Raw genomic sequence first — 23,440 nt, 5'->3', positions numbered from 1 at the left:
AAGGTGGGAAGAGGAGAGAGGAGTGGACTGTACAGGAGTGGAGAGGTGGGAGTAGGGCTCCCCTGATCTGCAATGCTTCTTCTGCCCCCTCTTCCCTGGGAAAATAGTATTGGTAATTGCCTCCCACTCTGTCCCTATTAAAAATAAAAAACTTCTCTCAGTTCCAAAGGGGAAGGAGATTACTCTCTGCCTGCCTCCTGCAGCATTTCTGATTGGCTGCTCTTGCTCAGGAGGCGAGGAAGTAGGGAAGGCAGCCAGTCAGAGCATGTTTCCCTCTGGGAATTCTGAAAATGGTATGAAGGTTGCAGCTTCTCTCATTGTCATGGGAAGATTACCTGGAGTGGGGGTCAAAATCCCATTACTTGTGATAGAATTGGGGCAGGATTCATAGATTCCAAAGCTATTGTGAAATAGTCTGACCTCCTGCATAACACAGGCCATAGAACTTCTCCAAAGTAATTCTTAGAACACAGCTTTTAGAAAAACATCCAATCTTCATTTAAAAATGGTCAGTGATGGAGAATCCACCATGACCCTTGGTAAATTGTTCCAACGGTTAATTACTCTCACTGTTTAAAAAGTGGCAACAATGGACACCCACCGGCCAATATCTATTGTTTAAATACTCCTTTCAACAGCAGTTGGGTTTTCCAGTGCAACGTCTTAAAAAACGAGTAAACCCCTTAATATTAGTTTTTAAAAATCTGATTTGACTAAAAGGACATACATGAGTTTTAAAAATCTGGTAGAAAACCAAAACGCTATCTGTTTTGAGTGGAATAGTTTATATTTGTTTGTTCTGTTTGTCCGAAATGTAATTTAAGTTGGGAAATGTAGGAAAAAACAACCTCCTCACAAAATGCATCCTTAACATTATTCAGTTCCTCAAAGCAAGCTTTTTTTTTTTTTTTTTTGAGACGGTCCAATCCTGGTTCCATTAAAGTCAGTTGCAAAACTCTGATCAACTTATGGCTAAACTGTACAGGATGACTGAGATTTAAGCCTTCAGTTTCTTTGCAAAACTGAATATTGTAGGGAGAAAATAATAGGAAATTTCAGAATTTTTCTTGAAAAAATTGAGGGGAGTTCTGCAATTCATTGCAAGCCACTGTAAAGAAATTTCATAGGCCCCATTCTGCAAAAAGATCTGCTGAGGTGAACCCTTGCACCCTTGAAGTTTCTGTGATGTGCACACCAATCTGTAGAAAAGTGGGCTGACACTCCAAACTCATTTCATACAGGCCACTAAACAGCCACCATATCGTTACTTGCATTTTTCCATCTGAAGATCTCAAAGTGCTTTACAGCCATTGCCTCATATTCTGTATTGTTCCACCTATTTCTGGTTGCTGAAACTTAGGTGTTAAAATCAAAATTCTAGCCTTAATAATGTGAGGGTTCTAGGAGCATGGGAGCAGAATAGATGCTGAGCAAAGGTCCCTGAGCCATTTTGTTCGTTCATGGGAGTGTATGTGTTTGGGGTCGATATGGGGAATGGAAGTATGGTAATGTCAGCAGGTGATCTGCCCATGTCTTTTTGGAGCACTGAAGCAAGCATTAGTCAGGCCTCTTGACTAGCGATTAAGGGAATACTAGGTCCACATTCTTCCCTGCTTCTTTGCAGGTGTATGCACACGCTTCCCCCCCTTTTCCCTCTCCCCCCATCCAGGATACCTGCTTAAGAAGACCAATTTTTTTGCCCTGAGTGACTTGTCTAAACATATATAGGAAGAACAGGGGATAGAGTGTGATGAGAGTGGTAGGTAAGGATGAGGAAAGAGAGAGAACTGCCTCATCCTGAGAGTCTGCCAGGCAAAGTGACATGAATTCATTGCAACTGCAGTTATTACAGCTGCTTTACACAGATATGAAATAAAGTATGTATGATCCACTTCACAATGCTAGCAAGTAACCTTCTAATGATTTATTACCAACTGTGCTTAAAGCAGCTATGAATGTGAAGAGTACTCAAAAGCAGTACATTTTCTGAACATTTCATTTCATCTGTGTGAGGAGCTAAAGTGAAATTCCAATTTCAGCAAGTGAAACTAAATCCTATTTTGAAAATACATTTCCTGCTGTGCACTTGTAAATAGGATTGCTGCCTCAATTCTCTCTCCTTCTTCTGGTGAATGCACTCAGTTCTACTGCCCTACAATGTACAACTGTGTCACAGATCCACACAGATTGCTGAGTGAAGCATGAGTGAAGCATTCTTTGGTACAAATTTTCCTCTTGAGGATCCTTGCACTCACTGAAGTGCCATGTGTCAGTGAATTCCTACACACCACTGTATTCTGATGACTGTGTGTGTGTATCATTACAGATGGAATTTCCAAGTGCACATTTGTGCTAAGTATTGTCAGTATTTAAACTATACAGTACATGAGTCATGCAGAGGATCTAATTATGTGGGATTTTAACCAGGTACTTCCTTCTGGTTGTCTAATTCAGAACTGGATCTCTAGTTATTACTTCACTGGACACAGAAAACATCAGTGCAATATAATTTGGGGGGGGGGTTGTATTCCTCACACAATGGTAATTAGGGCTAAAAATTGCGGTCTTCACTCAGGCAAAGCACCCATTGAAGCCACTGCAAGTGTTGCCTGAGTAAGGACTAGGATTTGGCCCCAGAGTGGAAACAGCTTAGTCAAATTGTGCAATACACTTTCACCTTGATTTTCTAAAGCCTGAATTTCTAAAGTGACCTAAATCCACACACAATACATGTTTCTCCCTAGCCTGCATTCCCGTAAAATAGCATTTTGGTTGCTCCTAGTCCTGCCTACATTCCAGAGGGTCAGTTCAGAAGGAAAACAGAATACTTCTGCCCCTATTTGAAGAGACTGGATTCTGGTATCAACGATGGGTCTGATAAAACACGTGAGTGCAGATCATTTAGGATGCGATTAGTCTCAGATCCACAATGCCTCTTTTTTATAACCCACACAAACTGGAAGATCTCAGGTTGAGATTTTCAAGCTGACTCTGGGATTTAACCATGCAAGTTCTATTAATTTCCATGGGAACTCTATAGGGCTAAATCCCCTCTTTAGCTTTGAGAAATCTCAACCTTAAGTTATGGCTCTTACAATAACTACTATTACAATTAAATACTTTTCTGGATGCCAAAATGTTAAATAAATTAATGAATAAATACAATATTGTAGTGTGTACTGCTGGGAGAGGGAGCAGGGACTACGTTTCCCACTGGAATTCTGGTCAGCCCTTGTGCAGAAGTTCCGGGGGTATGGCAGGACAACTTAGTCAGAGGGGTGGCCAAGAATCTAGTCCAGAGGACGAACAGTGAAAGGACCAGTCCATTGCTAACTCTCACTTTATAAGCCATTTCTTCATTTGTGTCATATTCATTCCGGTGCCACCAGGACCTTTTCTCATTGCCATTGTTATGTGGGCCATAAAACAGCCAAAGAAAAAAGAATATGGAGAAACTTATGTTTGGGGAAGAAAAAGCAGCATCGCCTTTTGGACAAATACTCAGAAAACCCCCATCCTTCGATACAATGGAGAATTTTTATCCTGTTACAATTGTTTATTGTACTAGTAGCTGAAAGCCTGTGCTGTTGCTTGGGCGTTGCAGCTGAGCCAAGTAATCCTTGATCTGTGCAATCTCCCTCAGATAACCAAATGAAACGGCTGCATGGAAATTAGCTGTTGAGTAAGGGTAGTAATTGGTTATCTCTGAGATCATAATGGGCTAGGACCCTTGGCATGGTATTAGATATGACTAACTGCAGCTATAAACTGCACAGGTGTAATTTGTAAAGTCAAATGGCTGAGAATTTAAAAACTGGATGGTAACAGCCTGCAAATCCCAGTGATGATTCAATCTGCTGATATTCTGAACCAAAAGAGCCCTCCACCATGCTTGTAGCTGTTTCCATTGCTCCTCACTGACTCAGACATTTTGGGCTTCAAAAAGTGACACACACAGTGACAATCCTTGAATCTTCTTATATAACTATTTCCCCACTATTTTTGTACTTCTTCTTTACATTTATTATAAGTAGTTTCCATTCTGTTGTATTCTCTTGCACGTATACAAGTGTAAAAAATCATTTTGGCCCAAAATCTCTGTTTTGATTATTTATTTGTAGCACCACAGTGCCTAGGAGCCCTAATCATAGATCAGGACCCCATTGCCCTAGCTCTATGAACCACACTCTTTTGGAAGAGCCACCAGAAAAATACCAGTTATGTGGATCTGAGGATCTGCTCCATTCTGAAGGAGAGAGGAATGTCAGTGGGTCAAATGTTCTCTTTGGAGGCTCTTTCTTCCTTTTAAAAAAAGCACAAATTATTCTGAATTAGGAGTCAAACAATGCAGATCAAAGGGAAGAATTGGGTCCTTTCTTACTTTTAGTCCACACTCAGTTCTACCAGGTCAGCCCAATTTTGATCTAAGATGATGCAAAGTGCATCCCTTTCATTATACGCCTTGTTCAGTCAGCTACAGTGATTGTTCACTGTGCATGTGAGATCAGAATTGTTATTGATAAGCCCAACAGAAAGATAAAGGGTAAGAAAAATAATAATATCCTTTAAAGATTTAGAACATGGAGACTAAATTTCATTTAAGAGAATACAATATAATCTTAACCAATTTTCCAAGTAAGGATTTTGTTGTTTGTAGTTATCATTAAATGTATAGTTTGGGTAGGATGGTTGTAACCAGAGAAACTCATGTTCGTTGCAGCAGGGGATACATCATAAAATTAAAAAACAAAGGAACAATAAATGCATGTTTGAAATAGAAATAGGTAGTGATTTTCTGGAGGGGCCCTTTGTTTAAAATTCCAGCATCAGCTTGAAGGAAAGGTTGGGTTGATTTCCTTGCCTCTGAAGGAATGAATTCCCTCTTTCAGTCCTGCTAAATCATTCCTGTCACAGATGACTTATCCCTGGGGCTCATAAATATATTACGTAAGAATAGGTATTTTTGAGTCTTTCCCAAGACAGGGCACCTCCAGGTTTCCCTACAAATTATTTGTTCTGCCCTCCTTTAAATAGCACAAACACTTGAATGCTGTGCTATACGATCAATATATTGTCTCTATTTTCAACAACAAAGTGTAAGCATTCCGGCAAAGTGCATTTAAAATATGTTTGTTTGCCAAGTGGTGTTGTCTCTTTTCTTGGGCATGATATAGGGAAACAAACTGATAGATTCTGCAGGCAAATGCACCTTTGATATATGGGCTTTTTCAGAGGATAAAGGGGAAAATCTCTCTGAGATCCCCTGGTTAAAGTATTGGCAGTACAGCAGTGGAAATAAAGCTTTAGTCTGCTGAAAATGTATCATTTATATTTTTTCCAAACATACTCAACTAATCCCCATAGCTTAGTCATTGTCTCCTATAGTCTTGTTTTCAGTTATTAGCAAGTGGTTTTAAAAACCCTCTTTAGGTGATATGCTGGGCCCATTCTCCCATAATGTGCAGTCAATTGTTAGACAAAATACAATTTAGTCTTTAGATCTTTTTCTCAATACAAAAATAAAATAATTACATTTTGGGGGGAGGAGCCTAGGGACAGATTTAAAGTTTTATATTAAAACTGAATATTTTCCTCTTCTTTAGGGGAGATATATTTCTTCATTTAAAATATGTGGGTTAATACTGTACATTATTATGAGCTGGGTGAAATGTTATGGGGTGAGATAAAACCTCATTCAAACTGATGTGTTAATGCACCCTTCACTTAAGATAGTTTTAAGAAACACTTAAGGAGCTGCACCTAAAACAAGGCCTAATAGTGTCTGTCTAGAAGCTATTGCCATGCGGGCAGGGTGGGAGGTTCCACTGAGCATGTGACCAGGTATGTGTGTCTGAGTGAGAGAGAGAGAGAGAGAGGGCAGAAAGCACAGAAACAGAGAGGGAGAGGCAAAAAGCAAGAACGCCAAGCAGTAACAGGTAAGAACAATGTGATGCTGGAAGAAGCTAGTCAATGAACTTTTGGGTCTGTTGGCTAACAAGGCTTGGGGTTGTAAACTAAGTAACTGCTCTTTTTGTTCTTGGGTCCTCCTGCATTCAGAGTTTGTACATTCCTTGTAAATAAACAAGGAATAAACAATACATCAAAGAATACCAGACTCCTGCAATTTCTACTTCCATCTGGAACATCCCCATGGCCCTGAACTAGCTGCTCTGATCAAAAAGGATCAGTGTTATATTTTAAAAGCCAGTACTCTGTATTATTCTGACAACAAAAATACAACAGGACCCCAGGAGGGGAGACTGAAACCTGAGCCCGCCTAAGCTCTGACCCCTGGGGGGAAGAGGGGAGGGGCAAAGCCCCATTGCCCCCGGCCGGGTGGCCAAAGCTGAAACCCAAGAGCTTCAACCTGTAACCTTAGCCCCGCCACCCAGGGCTGAAGCTCTCTGGCTTGGGCTTTGACTCTGGACCTCAGCGAGTCTAAGCCAGCCTTGGCGACCCCATTAAAATTGGGTCATGACCCATTTTGGGGTCTTAACCCACAGTTTGAGAAATGCTGATGTAGAGTATTGTCTGAGTGCCTAAAAAGAAGGAATGAAATCATAGCCCCATTGAAGTCAATGGAAGCTTTGCCACTGACTTCAGCGGGGCCAGGATTTCACCCAGGATGCCTATGGCACACTTCTTAGAATATGTTATCTATCAAATGGAATCCTGGGAAGCCTCTTGCTAAGGAGCTAGTGCAGTACATGTGCAGTGAACATATATACTATCAAACCTCAACATCTTGCCCCCCTGGACATTTTAAAAATTATTTTTCCAGAAAATATTAGAGGAGCCTAATCCACATTGATTTAATAGCCTGCTTTTAAAACAAAAAATATAAAATTTAAGCAATTTTTAAACTAATGGCATGCCAAAAAAAAAAAAAAAACCCAGAAAAACCCATCTCTTCAGCCTGGCTAACTGAAATTTGTTTGCCGTTCTATAAGAGAAAAAACTGAATTTATATCAACATTTTAAAAAAATCAATTCATTCTCCCAGGTAATCCCCCTAAGGACACTACTATTCCAAGGCTGGTGGAGACCATAGAATGTAGCCATTCTTCTTTTTTCACTATGCTGGGTTGTGGGTTTTTTTGCACCCCTTCATCAGTTGTTGTTTATCATTATTTTAAAAGTTTTCAGCAGTGTGAACTAGGATTCATGAAACGTTCTCAATCAGCAGTGCCTGAGAGTGGAGTTCTCTCTTTACGCACATCAGGTATAGCAATGGGCAGTGACAGCACAAACTTCCCCACAATGCCCAGCCACTGTGCTGGAAACTCAACACTGACCTGGAAAAGCCACCTGGAGAGGTGAAAGGACAGGGTAGGCTCCATGTCCATGTAGTCTTCTGTTGCTAAAACTGTCACAAGGTTGCCGAGCTAGTTAGTGGGACTGGTTTTGTGATGTGGATACCGGCCCACTGGAAACTGGTCTTAAAACCAGTGGTCTATATGAAATGAGGTTGGTGAACAGCCATAAGATATTAATAACTGTTGGTGATTGCAATCCTGAGCGGAATTCAAACTGACAATATAGTGCTGAAAAGTTCTGTGTTCTAGTCCCGATTTTCTTTTTGTTTAGTAATTTAATTGTAATGTGCTGTTATCCCAGATTCCCAGAAGACCCGATGTAGTGTTGGAATCAAGACGGCGACTCATGGCCACTGAAGCAAAAGTGACAGATGAATACTATCCACTGAATGTGACCAATGGAACTAACACATGCATCCTCTTTTATGCCAGTAATTTCAGCCTCACAGCCAACAAATCAGTTCATGTGGATTTGACAAATTTAACATTTGTGTCCCGTAAGGTGGACTTCAGTTCATCTGTTTGTTCAGCCACCAATGCAACGTAAGTGGGACAAAGATCCATATCATAAAATGATGTGATTCTAACAGCTAATCAGAAGTAGTGAAATTTCAAAAGGCTAATGCTAATTTAATAAACCACCTTGGATAAATACCCCAAGTTTCATTTTCTTGTAGGAAAATGACAGAGGCAACACCACAGGAATCATTTAATCTTGGTTTCTGTTTTTTATGACTGTTTTCCTTTTACTGTTTTTCCTTGTTTGCTTATGAGAGTAGAGTTAAAATGAGTTTTGGCTAGAATAGTTATCTTTACTTTCCTCAGTGCCTCTGAGCTGCTGTATCTCATCTTCTGTTAGCACCTTGTCTCTCTTCTACAACCATTGAAACCTCCAGTAGCATTAGTGAGACAGCAATTTCATTGTAAGATTTCCCAACGGTGAAGCCGTGCCAATACGTGGTATTAATCCAGCTGTGAGTATGTTCATAGAACAAGGTCTCTTGTCATTGCATTCTCTGTTTTCCATTCCTTTAAAGCACTCGCTGGGGGGAGATGAAGCATTTCTGTTTGAAATGTTTGTCATATTTGTCCAGTTTACTTTATCTTTTTGCTGTGTAATTTCTTTGTAGTTATCTATTGGTTTGGAAAATTGAGTTTGATTTTAAGAAGTTGCAATGCCCTAATTTAAACTGACACACTGTAACATTTAAAATATTTCTTTATTTGCAGGTTGTTGTTGAACTATACTGGGTTAGTGGATGGAATCAACAACCTAAAAATAAGGTATCTTTATGGTTTATTCATAAAATCTTTCTACTTGAGGAATATCTGTAAATTAGTACATAAACAGAAGAGGATCAAGTGCAAATACCATTTTTTTAATTCACTATTTCTGTTCTGAAATAAGGTTATAATGGGTCATAGAGTTATGATGATATCTTTCAAAAATGTTATAAGTTAACCAGTTTTTGTTTCTCTGTGCTGACTCTTTTTACAATGCATGGAAGAATCATGAACCAATAGGATAGACCCTTATATATAGTGTAGGATGCACGTGTAACTTTAAAGATCCATAAGCCTTTTTGATGTCCACAGATAAGGTCTTCTCTTAATTAAAAAAAAAAGTGTAGCAAAACAATTATGTTCATAGGACATTGGCACATGAAGTCTCCTATTGCTAGCAGTGTCAAAAGTGTACCCATTTCCCATGCTGATCTTGGGTTTATGAATCATTTACTTAATCATATCCATTGTAGGACCATTCCGCAAGCCAGAATAAATATAGTAAGGATAGTGATGTGTAAGTAAGTCTAACATCTAAACAGTAGTTCCATATCCATCGCTGTGCTTGCTTATTATTCAGTGAGCACTATCGGTGTATTCAGTGTTTCGCAAAATGAAACAAAAGAAGTCAGTAACGGAATTTACAGTCTAATGGCCCAGGGCTGCAAGGTGCTGAACATCTTCTGTGAGGGGGTGACTGCTGTTGCATATTTAAATGTAATAATTATTCATGATGTCAAATAACTGGCTCAGTTGGAATTATTTTAACAGATTATTAGTCAAAAATTAATTCAGCTCTATACAGAGTACAGAAAGAAAGTATATTTACCACCTTCTATGAATGATGGAAAGGTGTCACCCCATTCTTTCTTCTGTAAGAAGTGGAATGCTGGCAGTTTGCTCATTCCCAGTCTAACTCCTCAAGCCTCTCACCTTTTATAGGATGTGAGACAAAGAAGTTCCTTTGTGGGGAGGGAAAAGTTACTTTCCCACAACTGATTTCACTATGTTTTGTTTTTGATATCTTATTTTACCTAATTACTTATGAAATTTCTTCTTTGGTACCTTAATTTACCTGACTGATCAACTTAAAGGGATTTCTAACCCAGTTGTTATCTGTAAGAACACCTGTTTGAACAAGCCTTTCTAATGAGTTAAAAACATATTTCAATGGGTCACTATTTCATAAATCACAGAAAACATCTATGATAACAAATGTTGCTTATCAAGCACAGAACATAATAGAATTATAATAATCCCGTATCAATTACCTAGTCTTATTTATTATAACATACTTTTGTGGTGATAGACATCCTTATTAGTTTACAGGAATCCCCTTCCTGAACATCAGTACTGGTAGAAAATTGTACACATTCTTTCATTTGATCAGACACTAGCTCAGTTTCAGAATGAACACTATGAAGTTTTAAAATTCAGATACACTTTTGGCTAATACAGTGATGATTCCAGGAATGTAGTCACATGCAAAGAATTATAAGAGTTTAACATACAAAAATAATAAAAGGTTAATATTTACTAACACTGCCTTCAAACTAAGCAAACTAGAGAAATGTGGCTTAGATGAAACCATTACAAAGTGTAGTAGTAGAGAGACGATACTCAAAGGGTAGTTGTCAATGGTTCACAGTTGAGCTGGGAGGATGTATCTAGAGGGGTCACACAGGGGTACCATCTGCCCTGGATCCAGGACTATTCCATTTTTATTAATGACTAGGATAATGGACTGGACAGTATGCTTATAAAGTTTGCAGAAGACACCAAGATGAGGGGTTGCAAGCATTTGGAGGACTAGATTAGAATTCAAAATGACCTTGATATATTGGAGAATTGGTCTGAAATCAAGATGAAATTCAATACAGACAAGAGCAAAGTACGACACTTTGGAAAGAAGAAAATCAAATGCACTGATATAAAATGGGGAATAACTGGCAAAGCAGAAATACTGCAAAAAGGGATCCAGGGGTTGTAGTGGATCACAAATTGAATATGGGTCAACAACGTGTTGCAGTTATGCAAAAGGCTAACATCATTCTGCGGTGTATTAAAAAAAGTGTCATATGTAACAAATGGGAGGTAATTATTCTGCTCTGCTCAGCACTGGTGAGTCCTCAGCTGGAGCACAGTGTCCAGTTGTGGCTACCACATTTTAAGAAAGATGTGGGGAAAATTGGAGAGACTCAAGAGGAGAATGACAAAAATGATAAAACAGTGGCCCCTAAACTGTGGGGCATGCCACCCTAGAGGGCGCAGAGGAATTCCGGGAGGGAGGGCATGGCAGGCTGCCGGCTCCCACTCTCAGCCCCTGCCTTCTGGCCATGGCTCCTGGTTCCTGGCTGCAGCCCCCACCCAGCCACAACTCCGCTCCCAGCCCTGGGGGAGACCCATGGACGCTTTCCATTACTGGTAAAGCGGGGTGCCAAACTAAAAGTTTGGGCACCATTGTAATAAAAGGTTTAGATAATGTGACCTATGAGGGAAACTGGGTGAGTTTAGTCTTGAGAGGAGAAGACCAAGAGAGGATCCAATAAGTCTTCAAATATGTTACAGGCTGTTACAAAGAGGATAGTGATCAGTCATAGCAACAGAAGGTAGGACAAGAAATAATCAACTTAATCTGATGCAAGGAAGATTTTAGGTTAGATATTAGAACATTTTTCCTAACTATAAGGATATTTAGAGATATTGTGGAATCCCCATTATGGGAGGTTAAGAATAGGTTAGACAAACACCTGTCAAGGATGGTCTTGGTATATGTGGTCCTGCCTCAGAATGGAGGGGATGAACTAGATGACCTCTTGAGGGTCCTTTGAACCCAAATTTCTACGATTCTCTAACTCCCATGGAGTTCTGTAGCTCAGGGGTGCAAAGAGAGATAAGAGCAGAGGAGTATGCAGGAGCTAGATTGTACAGTGCCTTACAGACAAGGTGCTTAAATTGAATGTAAATTTGAAAGTGGCTGTAGCAGCAGACAAGACAGGTGATTTTTGCAGATGTGTTTTGGATGGGTTGAAGAGGGAAAGACAGAGGAAGACTAGGAAGAGGTTAGGGAAGCCAAAGAGAAGAAACTTGCTATAGTTAAGGTCGGAGAGTATCAGGGTTTGAACAAGGTTTTTGTAAGTGGGAATAGAGAAGAAAATGGCAGCAAATTCTGAACCTGGGTGAATTGGGGTTTTGCCGAGGGTTACAGAGAAGGGAAAAAATGGAGACGTTTTGGAAGGTAAATTGAGTTCCATTTTTGACACATTAAATTCAGATTGGCAGAAACACATCCAGAAGGAGATGTGTCATAGAGGCAGTCAGAGATGTGAGTTTAAAAGGAAGGGGAAATGTCCAGGATATAGAGAGGAGTGTGCAGTCATCATGATAGTTGATAGCAATCATGATAGGTGATAGTTCATAGCAATAATATGACATGTTTTGTTTTAAAAAAAGATGTTTGTAAGGGGGAATATAGCACAGGGGAGATTATTTTAGTTAAAATTGTTCCCATTTTGACCCAACTGATTACCCAGTATATGGGGTCTTGTAGGTTGTTTCTGTTAGGAGGAGAAATTAATGATGGAATCAGGTATTTCTTTGATTCAATCCTGTTTATTTACAAGGAATGTACAAAGGGCTGTTTCCCCAAACACAATGAAAAGCAAATAACAGGAGACAAAAAGAAAAGGAGTACTTGTGGCACCTTAGAGACTAACCAATTTATTTGAGCATAAGCTTTCGTGAGCTACAGCTCACTTCATCGGATGCATACTGTGGAAAGTATAGAAGAACTTTTTATACACACAAAGCATGAAAAAATGGGTGTTTACCACTACAAAAGGTTTTCTCTCCCCCCACCCCACTCTCCTGCTGGTAATAGCTTATCTAAAGTGATCACTCTCCTTACAATGTGTATGATAATCAAGTTGGGCCATTTCCAGCACAAATCCAGTTTTTCTCCCCCCCCAACCCCCCCCCCCCCCCCCCCCCCCCCCCCCGAGACCCACTCTCCTGTTGGTAATAGCTTATCTAAAGTGATCACTCTCCTTACAATGTGTATGATAATCAAGGTGGGACATTTCCAGCACAAATCCAGGGTTTAACAAGAATGTCTGGGGGGGGTGGGGAAAACTAGGGGAAATAGGTTACCTTGCATAATGACTTAGCCACTCCCAGTCTCAGGAGACAGTTTATTTGCTCTCAGTTCCAAACCACTTTCAAGCCAGAACTTTACCCAAAACCTGTCTCTTGGCTTTTTCTCAGGTTAATGCTACAAACACTTCTTTGGCTGTTTCTGATGCTTCTCTTCTCTGTGCGCTTCTGTGTTGTTTCTGCCACTTCTGTCTGCCTATTCTTTGGCAGCTTGTTGCATGTACATATGCGCACACCCTCTCTGTAGCCCTCACACACACACACACACCCTCCACCCAAAACAATGCCCAGCCCCCTGCATTTGCATTTAGCTTCCACCCACAAAGCTCAGTTTCTGACTAGCCTTGTATGTGGCCTGTATTTTAGGTGGTGGTTCCTATTGTTTCAGCTATCCTATTCCATATAGGCGCCTAACTGCTTCTTACAGTTATCCTGAATGAAGGGCAAGAGTCAAACCCATCAACTTCAACAAGGTTTCATTCAACCCCGAGCATAACCATATGTTTCGTAGAATATATAGGGGGTAAAGATTCCTAGAAAATACTATAAATCTTAAAGCATTTAAAAGACATACCTGGACTGATATTATGTCAGCAACACAGAAAATTAATTGAACTGAAGAGAATTAAAGTTTTAAAAGACTGTTTGTCGGGGGAGAGGCAGTTTTGTTAGACCTCACAACAGTTAATCCAAACCCAGGGGAATGCTAATATAGAAACAGAAGACTCTGGAATGTGAAAAGTTAATGTCAGATTTCAATGGAGGTGGATAAGAAGATGAAATGTGACATTAATACATGCATATGGACTTAATGAGGATTATTCAGACCTATGTGTAGTCATCTGTTTGCTAAAATCAGTCCTTTTTATTAATTATTTGGAGATAACTTTAATATGACCATGAATCCCAGATTCATCTAGAGAAGAAGAAATGTAAAGCAACTTGGAAAGATTTTAGTGTAAATTAACGCTGTCTGAAGAACATCCAGTATAGGAGCATGTTTTCTCCCTCAGTCTAGAATATGTTTTTGTGTTCTTAGAGCCTGCCATAAAGGAGGCAGACATGCTCCCAGTGGTTCTCTTAGATCATGCTCCTATTTAATCAGATAGCTAAACTGCAGATGTAAACCCTTCCTAATAAGTATGGGAACACTTAACTATACGTACTGTACTTACCATCTGTTGTCTTCAAATACTTTACTAACATTAACTAAGCACTTCTCAGAACATGCTGTGAGGTAATTATCATCATTCCTTTTCACTGATAGGGAAGGTTAGAAAGAAAGGTTAAATTACTTCCCCAAGGTGACAGAATAAGTGTCTAATTGAGGATTAGAACTCAGGTCTTGTCTACATGGCAAGTTAGTTCACAGCAAGCCAGGACATGGATCTACAGTGCACTAGCTTGCTGCATACCAACTGGTTGTGTGGACTCTACTACCATGCACTAGATCCCCTGAATTTGCAGTGCACAGTAACAGGGTCCAGGTGGCCAGTTAGTACATGGCAAGCTAGTGTACTGTAGATTCACATCCTGGATTGCCACGCACTAACTCACTGTGTAGACAAGCCCTAAGGCTTCCTTGTTCTTTACTTATACTACAAGTTCACAGCCCTGTACGAGACAACCACTTTATTGAACCTATGGAAGAGGAGAAAGCCCACAGGATACCCTAAAGGGATCACTTAACAGAATTTCCTCAATGTCTCCCTCCAAGGGCTTCCTTTCTGAGTCACTGAGCAGAAGGGGGTTGTGACATGCAAACCCCACAGATCTTAAGCATCCATGGGTACAACAAAGTGCAGCTACATGAATCCAGACCTATCCCCTATAGCAGCACAGCTTCCTAGGAGGTTAATTGGCTGCACACCCATTGTCTTGCACAAAAACCCCACTTTAAATGTTCTAAACGGTGAATCGGGAAGGTCCATAAGGGGCATTGTATTGACAATGGCTTCTCCCCAGTTTTATGCTTACCCCATACTGTTGAGATCCAAACACCAGGAGTTCCAGCAGAGGAGCCCCACAAGCTGCCAGGAATGGATGAGCCACTGTCCTCCACTCAAGTTCCACCTTCTTTAGAGCTCCTCTTTGGAACTATCTTGGGTCTGCCTGTGCTTGAAAGGTTACTATGAAACCTATAGCCGAATCCTATCTTGGAGGCTTGTGAATAACTGCCAGTGAAGTGGGAGTTGCATGCACGTGTCTCAGCCCAGAATTTGGCTTTAAAAATTCTATGATATAAATAAGGACATAGCTCACCTGAAATTAGTTTGGGATACATTTTAGGAGATGGCCTAAGAAGATGAAATCTAAGGGAAGAAAATAATTGGATAGAGTAAATAATTGAAAGCAGAACTGAAATTATTGGCTGGCAGCATGAAAACAAAGTAGCAAGCCCCATCTAAGGTACATGAAAATAGGATAGAATTAGAAAGGGTATTAAACTACAAAGCTTACATTCTCCTCCACTGGGGCTCTAAGAGCTATTAATACAGTGAGAAAAGGACTCATAGAAACATGCAACAATATAATAAAACATTGATGCCCTCTATCTGAACAGCCTCAGGTAGAACAATAAGTGAAAGAGGGGTGACCACCACAGAATTTAGAGAATTTCAGAAGGTCTTTTAAACTTCAGCATACAGCAAATATGATGGGATTATCTGGGGCATGTTTATTTAGGCATTGTTAAAAAGAAGTTTTTTGCTCTTCCAAGACTGCATAAGAGAGAGACTCTAGTCTCATAAGAAGAAATTGAGACAGACAATAAAAAAGGGACGGGACATCCACTAAAGAGAATGGTTTCTCCTGATAATTTTATTTACAGTTCAAAGTGTGGTTTTTCTCTGAAAAGCCACAAAGTAAAATGGCACATGCTACCTCAACAATTCTTAAGGTCTGTGTATATTCAAAATCATATCTGCTCACTTCAGTGACAAAAAGAGAATTATTTCATTTTACTCCTCTGAGCCCCGCAGAGGCTAACTGCTTGTCCTGAAAACTCAATCTAGGATATGAGTGTCAAACTTGTTCTCTTCCTTCTTGTAGATCATAAATAGACTTATTTACTAAATTCCAACTTGTTCAAAGACACTTAGGGCTGAAGGAGGTTAATGTGGAGGCATAATTTGGCCAGCAGAATTGTTATTAAAGGTGATGGATGCATGGAAAAAAGTACTCAGCTTGACACTCAGATCCTGGATTGAGTTTTCAAGACTCGCAGTTAGGAAAACCTTACGCTGAGAAAATCTGATCTGAAATCTGAGGGACAAAACAGGTGGTTTACTACTTTCCCAATAGAACCATATTTTAATGATTATTAGAACCCCATGTTAACTGAATCCTTGAATCAAGTATTAAAGTGTCTCTGTCTTCCACTATGAACAGTTTCCTTGTGTACCACCAAAAGGTAAGACGTTAATTCCTCACTGAAGTTTTCTGCTGCCCATGTTTAAAGGGATGGGATAGTGAGCCAAGAATCCTCAGTCAGAAGCTGGCGGCCTACTCCATGGAGCTTTGTAAAGAAAGGTTTCTGGTAACCTAAGAGAGGACAGAATTTAGAACTGGGAAACTAATCTGGGAGCTTGAGAGATGGTCATCCTCCAAGCTATAAGTAAGACTGGTTTATTTTAAGTGCAACTAAACATTTTTGTTGGTTTATACAAAAACCTTGATATTTCAAAGCTGATTATCTTGATGCTTCCTGCCTGTCTCTTAAAATGTGTCTGAACAGTCCCAATCTTTTATCAGGCCTCTCAGCACTATTGCAATACAAATAATAGTGCATGTTTACAAGAATCAGAAGTTGTTGTGGACTATCTTCCATGACTTGGGAATACGTTCCATTTGTTCACCTTGTTTATTCCAACAATGCTATTTTCTAAGCACTGCATCAAAAGCCATATAAATATCTATAAAACAGCCTCCCCTTCCTCTCCATTCTGCATCACTTTGGTTCATTTGGTTGTTGAGTTATGACTCCTAAAGGAGAGCTACATTCTGCCAAGCCTTGGGTGGGAGCAAACAGTAGCAGAGGGATAAGAAACTTGTTCCATTTTATGCACAGCCTGTGCAAAGGCTGGTCAGAATTGCAATACCTGTACCCATAGGAGTGCAGGGACTGCTTCCTTGCTATTCCTGTAGGGATACACATTACCCAAAGGGGGTGTAGTAAGGAGGAGCAGTGAGTAGGCAGAGTCATGACTGCAACCTCACTCATGCACAGGCCAGCAGAACTGGCTGGCCATTCGGGGGTGGGAGAGGATGTTGCATACCTTGAAGGACCATGTCCGAGTGGTCAAGTTGATCCATTAGCCTTTACCCATTTACAAATATTACTTAGTCATTGCTGGTGTTGGTATTGGTCATGTAGAATTAACAATTCAAGCACTGTGTGTTCATTAAACTGATAGTGTGTTTTGTTGAAAGCTGTGGCCCTGTTTGGTCTTTTGGGGCTTCTTATTGGACAATTGCTCTATTAATAGTGATTACAGCCCTGAGATAAGTGACTTACATAGTTCAGGATAATCTGTGCTTGTACAGCACCTAGCACAATGGGGTCCTGGTGTGTGACTGGGACCCCTAGGTGCTACTGTAATACGAACAACAAATAATAAAAATGTTGTGAAGGGATTCAATTCCTATTCATGACGTGAATCTACTATAATAAGGTGTTTCCTGCTCACAATAAGGACTATTTTTGGCTCTCATATAGATACTTCAGCCATATCATCTTTGTTAGTCAGACAATTGATATGTTGTGTCCATTTTACTTGCTACCTATTTATCTACTACAAAAATTACTACCTACCCATATTTTATTTTGAATGTGCTTTTTGTTTTTGATTTTTTGGTAACTTGTATTTGTTTAAACTTGTATTTGTTTAGATTTGTATAGATTTGTTTGGCACTTATTGCAGCAGCACCTAAACACCACCTAAAATTTTCAAAGTCCACATCTAATATTCATGGTGGGCAGACAGCTTAGAATACGCAAATTTATAGCCACCCTCAGCGGAGAGCCCCAAGGACTCTGTGATTGCAAGTTACTGGAAACAACATTAATTTAAACTAGGTAGAATTAAAATACTGAGCATGGTAAAATAAGGAGAAAAGTGTGAAATCTCCAATAGCAACACAATTGACACAGAGAATATATTTAATATGAGAGAACTGGACTACCTGAATGCAACATGGTACAAATTTGCAGGTCCACCAAAGGAGGGAAATGTCCATACTAGCTCAATATTTTTCTATTTTAAAATACTTTGAAGGTGGTCATATTTTAGTGATGGGGGTTATAAACATACCTAGAGTGAGAGAATTGTGCCTTCGTGTATAAATTCAGGTATAAATTCAGGCTGCCATGTCTAGTTGGCAGCCGGTATCTAGCGGAGTGCCCCAAGGGTCGGTGCTGGGGCTGGTTTTGTTCAATATCTTCATTAATGATCTGGAAGATGGCGTGGATTGCACCCTCAGCAAGTTTGCAGATGACACTAAACTGGGAGGAGTGGCAGATACGCTGGAGGGTAGGAATAGGATACAGAGGGACCTAGACAAATTAGAGGATTGGGCCAAATGAAATCTGATGAGGTTCAACAAAGACAGGTACAGAGTCTTGCACTTAGGAAGGAAGAATCCCATGCACTGCTACAGAGTAGGGACTGAGTGGCTAGGCAGCAGTTCTGCAGAAAAGGACCTAGGGGTTATGGTGGACGAGAAACTGGATATGAATCAACAGTGTGCCCTTGTTGCCAAGAAGGCTAACAGCAATTTGCGCTGTATAAGTAGGAGCATTGCCAGCAGATCGAGGGACGTGATCATTCCCCTCTATTCGGCATTGGTGAGGCCTCATCTGGAGTACTGTGTCCAGTTTTGGTCCCCACACTACAAGAAGGATGTGGAAAAATTGGAAAGAGTCCAGCAAAGGGCAACAAAAATGATTAGGGGGCTGGAGCACGACTTATGAGGAGAGGCTGAAGGAACTGGGCTTATTTAGTCTGCAGAAGAGAAGAGTGAGGGGGAATTTGATAGCAGCCTTCAACTACCTGAAGGGGGTTCTAAAGAGGATGGAGCTAGGCTGTTCTCAGTGGTGGCAGATGACAGAACAAGGAGTAATGGTCTCAAGTTGCAGTGAGGGAGGTCAAGGTTGGATATCAGGAAACACTATTTCACTAGGAGGGTGGTGAAGAACTGGAATGTGTTACCTAGTGAGGTGGTGGAATCTCCTTCCTTTGAGGTTTTTAAGGTCAGGCTTGACAAAGCCCTGGCTGGGATGATTTAGTTGGGGATTAGGTCCTGGTCTGAGCAGGGGGGTGGACTAGATGACCTCCTGAGGTGCCTTCCAACCCTGATATTCTAAGATTCTATTTGAACATTCAAATGGTCATTTAGTCATCTGAACCAAGAAACAGTTTCCTATGATAAATCAAAGTGGTTTTCATGTCTGTATCCTTCATAAAAATACTTTTATTTAAAAAATCCCATAAAAATATTTATTGCAAAATAATGCAGTTCTGCTGACAATCTTTCAGCTTCTGCATCAGTGATTATAAACTGCCAGTAATTTATGAAATACGGCACTATAGCAGTCCCTTGCAGAATGAAACAATAAATGCTCATTCAAATTACGAAAACATTGCTTATTATACAAAACTGTAACAAGCGGTAAAACAAGATTCACAAAGTCACTTCACTCATGACAAGTCCTCCTGCAGGAGGAGATACTAACTGCAGTCTCATAGGCAAAGAGCTAGTGATGATTAATCTCGTCTGCCATCTGTTCTTCTTCAAGTGATGGTCCCTGTTGGATTCTACTGTGGGTTAAGCATGCACACCAATGAATATTATAACTTTTTCTATGTCAGTTTGACTCTATTTATTCTGTTTTTCTTCTCTCTAGATTTCTAATGACCAACAAGTTCTATGCAGGCTCTGCTCGAAAATGGTTTACTTTAGATTCTGTTGAGATTGCACATGACAACCAAGTGGTCGCTAGATTTAATGTCTCCATCATTTCTGCTCCTGCGGAGTATTCATTTCATTGTCAGCTGGTGGGGACCAGCAGTCTCTGTGGTGCAAAGCTGATTCCAGCCAACAGTGGAGCAAAGAGCTGGGAGGTTTACCTTTCAGAGTTCCAAGTGAGTGCACTGCCATTTCAGAGGCAATTCCAGGGACGATTACTTGCTAGAGTATGTGTTGAACAGCATATTTTCATAACACCTGTACTTTTTGTTCAACTCTAAAAAAACATTAAGAGAAAGCTATTTGCCCACTATGGGTGCTGTTCAACAGGGGAAAGAGGGAGCAGGCAGCTTCTGAACAATAACATGAGAACAACTGGAAAAAAAACAAATCACTATAAAGTCATCCACAGAAAGGAAAAAAACCAAAACAATAGACAGTACTCAATACTCAATCAGGGTAATGGGGATAGGAGAAGATATATTGTAAAATGGGACCCTATCCCAACCTATGTTATCTCGATGGGACAAGAAGCAACCACTCTCTCACTGCCCCCAGCTTTACTCAGGGGTACAGGTGAATGTAGTTCCCCACCTGTGGGAAAGAGTGGGACATGAGTAATTCCAGGAGACTTCCTTCACCCTGGTCTATCTAGCAAGGCTATACCAGCACCCCCTTGCCTTCTGGGTCCCCAGAACACTCTGGGATTGGCTTTAAGGCTGCAACCCAATTACCCTCCCTCTTGAGGGATGTCACATATGCTAGTGAGACCCCGGGACTGAGCCTGAACACTGGAAACTATAGCAAGGGAGCTTCCAAATTGCCTCACCCTCTTGTCACAGTACCTCCTCCCTAGTTGCTGCTCTTACCGATGTCAGATCCATCTGTGAGGTTGAGTATTCCCACCCAGTTACCAGAGGGACTCCTAATAAGTAACATACCCCTAACTGGGGTAGTAGCTTTATCTTGACCTAAACTGTTTCAAAGGGCACACACATAAAACACCAAATCAAACAAAATAGCTGTATCTGTCTCAGAAACAGCTAAAAGTGGGAGAGAACTTGTGGTAGCAGGTTTCAAAATATACTGAAGAGTTGAAAGGTTTTAAAATATATTAAAGCAATCATTATGCTATTTCCTATACCCAGGTGAAAAGACATACTAACCTATGTACTCTAGATGTATACACATATACAAAACCCCACTTTAAATGGCAACAGTCTCTTCTATGATGTGGTAAAACTTGACTCTCGGTTTGATAGCCCCAGCAGGGGTGTGTGATGAGGTTAATGCCCCGCCACTGGGTTATGACTTCACTCAGAGTTCCACACAAATTATCACAGCAATGTCCAGGCCCCTCTTTCTTCTCCTTTTGTGCAAGCCCCAAATCTTCCCCTACAACAGAAAGCCTGGTTCAGAAGGTCACTAGATGCTGTTCCCCAGTAGGCTGTAGTGAATGAAGAAGACCCAGTTCCCAAGCGGGTGAATGCGCCGTACCCTTTGCAGTTTTCTCAGCTTGTGGTTTCTAGGCTAGTCATTCCCAAACTCTTTGGGCAACTGTTTGACTTGTCTGGAACAACCAGTGCCCCTCCATCCTCTCACTGTATTCTCTCTGATATCCAGTGAAGCTCTGACGATTCCAGTATAGGTCTTTTCAGAAGATTAGGGTTCAGAGTGCTCAAGCACCACTAAAAGCACAGTTCTTAGGGAGGTGAGCAATGACTGCAGTCCAGAGTCCAGCACAGAATCTGGTCATTACTCTGTACCAGTCACAGATGGCTGAAGTACCAGCACCAGTGTATAGATCAATGGTGGGAATGACTGTTCTAGAATTTTGAGGTTCCTTTTACCAAATGCTTCCTCCTTTCCCTTTAATGCTGTCTGTATAATCTACTAAATGAAAGCTCTTTGTTGTTTTTAAAGCTGCATCCAGGCTTTTCATATTTCTTCAGTGTCTGTCAGACTTGTTAGTAGCCCCTTTTGCTCAGGGCAAATGCCCAAGACACTGAAGCCAGGAATTTTAGTATTTTCAAGGCTAAAGTATTTCAAACCTCAGCTTTTATATGTTGCCCTTGAGGATACCCCACACAATCTACATAACAAACCTATGTTAAGGTTTTGTTAAAGGTCAAACGATTAGGAAACTCCATTCAAAATGTACAATACACTGCACAAAATACAATTTCATTTTAAAAATAAAAACTAGTAAATACAGAACAAGCAAACGTATAACAATGATACTAACTGAAACACTAGAATTTAAACATACAGTAGGCTGGAATCCTTATCAAAAGATTTATATAAAAATAATTAACTAGGATTATGTATCTATGTATTTTTAATTCCTACACAGGTGGCAAATCTGCAGGGAGCTGCATCTTTATTTGCCAGCTGGGATCCAACAGCATCCCCATAGTTATGATCAAATATCAGAAAAGCAATAAGAGAACGTGAAATAAACAGTTATTTCCTAAAAGTAAACATAGCATTTCAAGAATGTATAATTAAAGCTCCCACCTAAAGGTTTGCTAGGCATAATCCTGCTTGAATAAGGAATAATACTACCACATACAATAAAATTCAGTCTTCCTGGCTGTAGTGCCAAGAAATTTAATTGCCCTAGTAAAAACGGATCGATCCCTCTGTTAAGTACCTTAGAATGTCCTGGAAGAATGGTAACAAGCATGTATTGTTTCACAGAAGCTCAGTCCTTTGAGAACCAAAATGACATGAAGCATCATCTGCTTTTTTTCAATCAATCTTTCAAACCATATTGTGTGACTCCCATTCAGCTTTGGTGTGATGTCTAAACAGTGGCTTAACGATGAAATGCCCTGGCAAACGCATCACTTACTAAAGCTGTGTACAAACTCAGCCTCCCAACCCAAATGTTTATTTTCCATAATCCTGCTTGAGTCAGAAACATACAATTGGATATAGTGCAAAGCAGTCAGTATAACAAGTTAACTGCTATGGTAACAATGGGAACAGTCTTTAATTCTTGAAAGAGGCCCGAGTATGCTAGTACCTCCAGTATTGTCTTTACCTCTACAGGGCTCTAGTTTTGCAGATCATGCAGAATTGCACTAATCATCATTTTGGCAAGCCAGTGTAGTAATTGAATGAGAGACAGCGCATGCACATTTCCAAACACTACAGATAATCTGGGCTGCAAGGGTTTGCAACTCAATCTGCCTCCTAGAGCTGTGAAATATTTTTTTATTTATTTTCACTAAGCAATTATTTTATAAATGTGTTCACATTCATTAAAAATTATTAAATACAGCCCTGGGAAAAATAAAACGAAAACGGCTTCTCTGGGGGATGCTCCACCCTCACCATCCCTTGATGAATTGGGGACACAAAAGGCATATGGACCAAAGGGACAAAGACTTCATTCTTACTAGCTAGAAATCCAAATCACTCTTTCATATGGAAACCTAAGCATTTCTAGTACAAACACCATATTACTACTACAAAATCACACCGTAGTTCATGGCGGGTCAATGAATGGTAGTGATGTGTCCCCCTGTATGTCCATTTTGCTGTTTCTGTGGTAAGTTTGTATTTCCGAATTACATACATAGAGATAATTATATACGGAGCAAAATATATTAGCTATCTTTGGAATTCTGCTTTCTTGTTTACATCTGCATGGTGGGGAAAGATGATTCAAACAACTAACTTTCACAAAAATATACAGTGTTGCCAACTCTTGTGAT

At 40.2% G+C, this 23,440-nt stretch overlaps 1 protein-coding gene across 3 annotated transcripts in view; it reads left to right on the top strand.

Moving 5' to 3' along the window:
- ATP6AP1 (ATPase H+ transporting accessory protein 1) overlaps positions 1-23,440 on the top strand; it is a 94,163-nt gene that overhangs the window by 65,748 nt on the left and 4,975 nt on the right. For all 3 annotated transcript variants that reach the window (XM_027825592.3, XM_037888982.2, XM_037888980.2), the window contains 3 exons: positions 7,618-7,859; positions 8,547-8,600; positions 19,657-19,894. In XM_027825592.3, the coding sequence (XP_027681393.2) occupies positions 7,618-7,859; positions 8,547-8,600; positions 19,657-19,894 (534 nt within the window). The remainder of the gene's footprint in view (positions 1-7,617; positions 7,860-8,546; positions 8,601-19,656; positions 19,895-23,440) is intronic.

The sequence above is a fragment of the Chelonia mydas genome, chromosome 1 (assembly GCF_015237465.2).
Source record: "Chelonia mydas isolate rCheMyd1 chromosome 1, rCheMyd1.pri.v2, whole genome shotgun sequence".
Taxonomy (NCBI): Eukaryota; Metazoa; Chordata; order Testudines; family Cheloniidae; genus Chelonia; species Chelonia mydas.
Note: the sequence above shows the minus strand (reverse complement) of the source record. Positions and strands in the feature narration are given on the sequence as shown.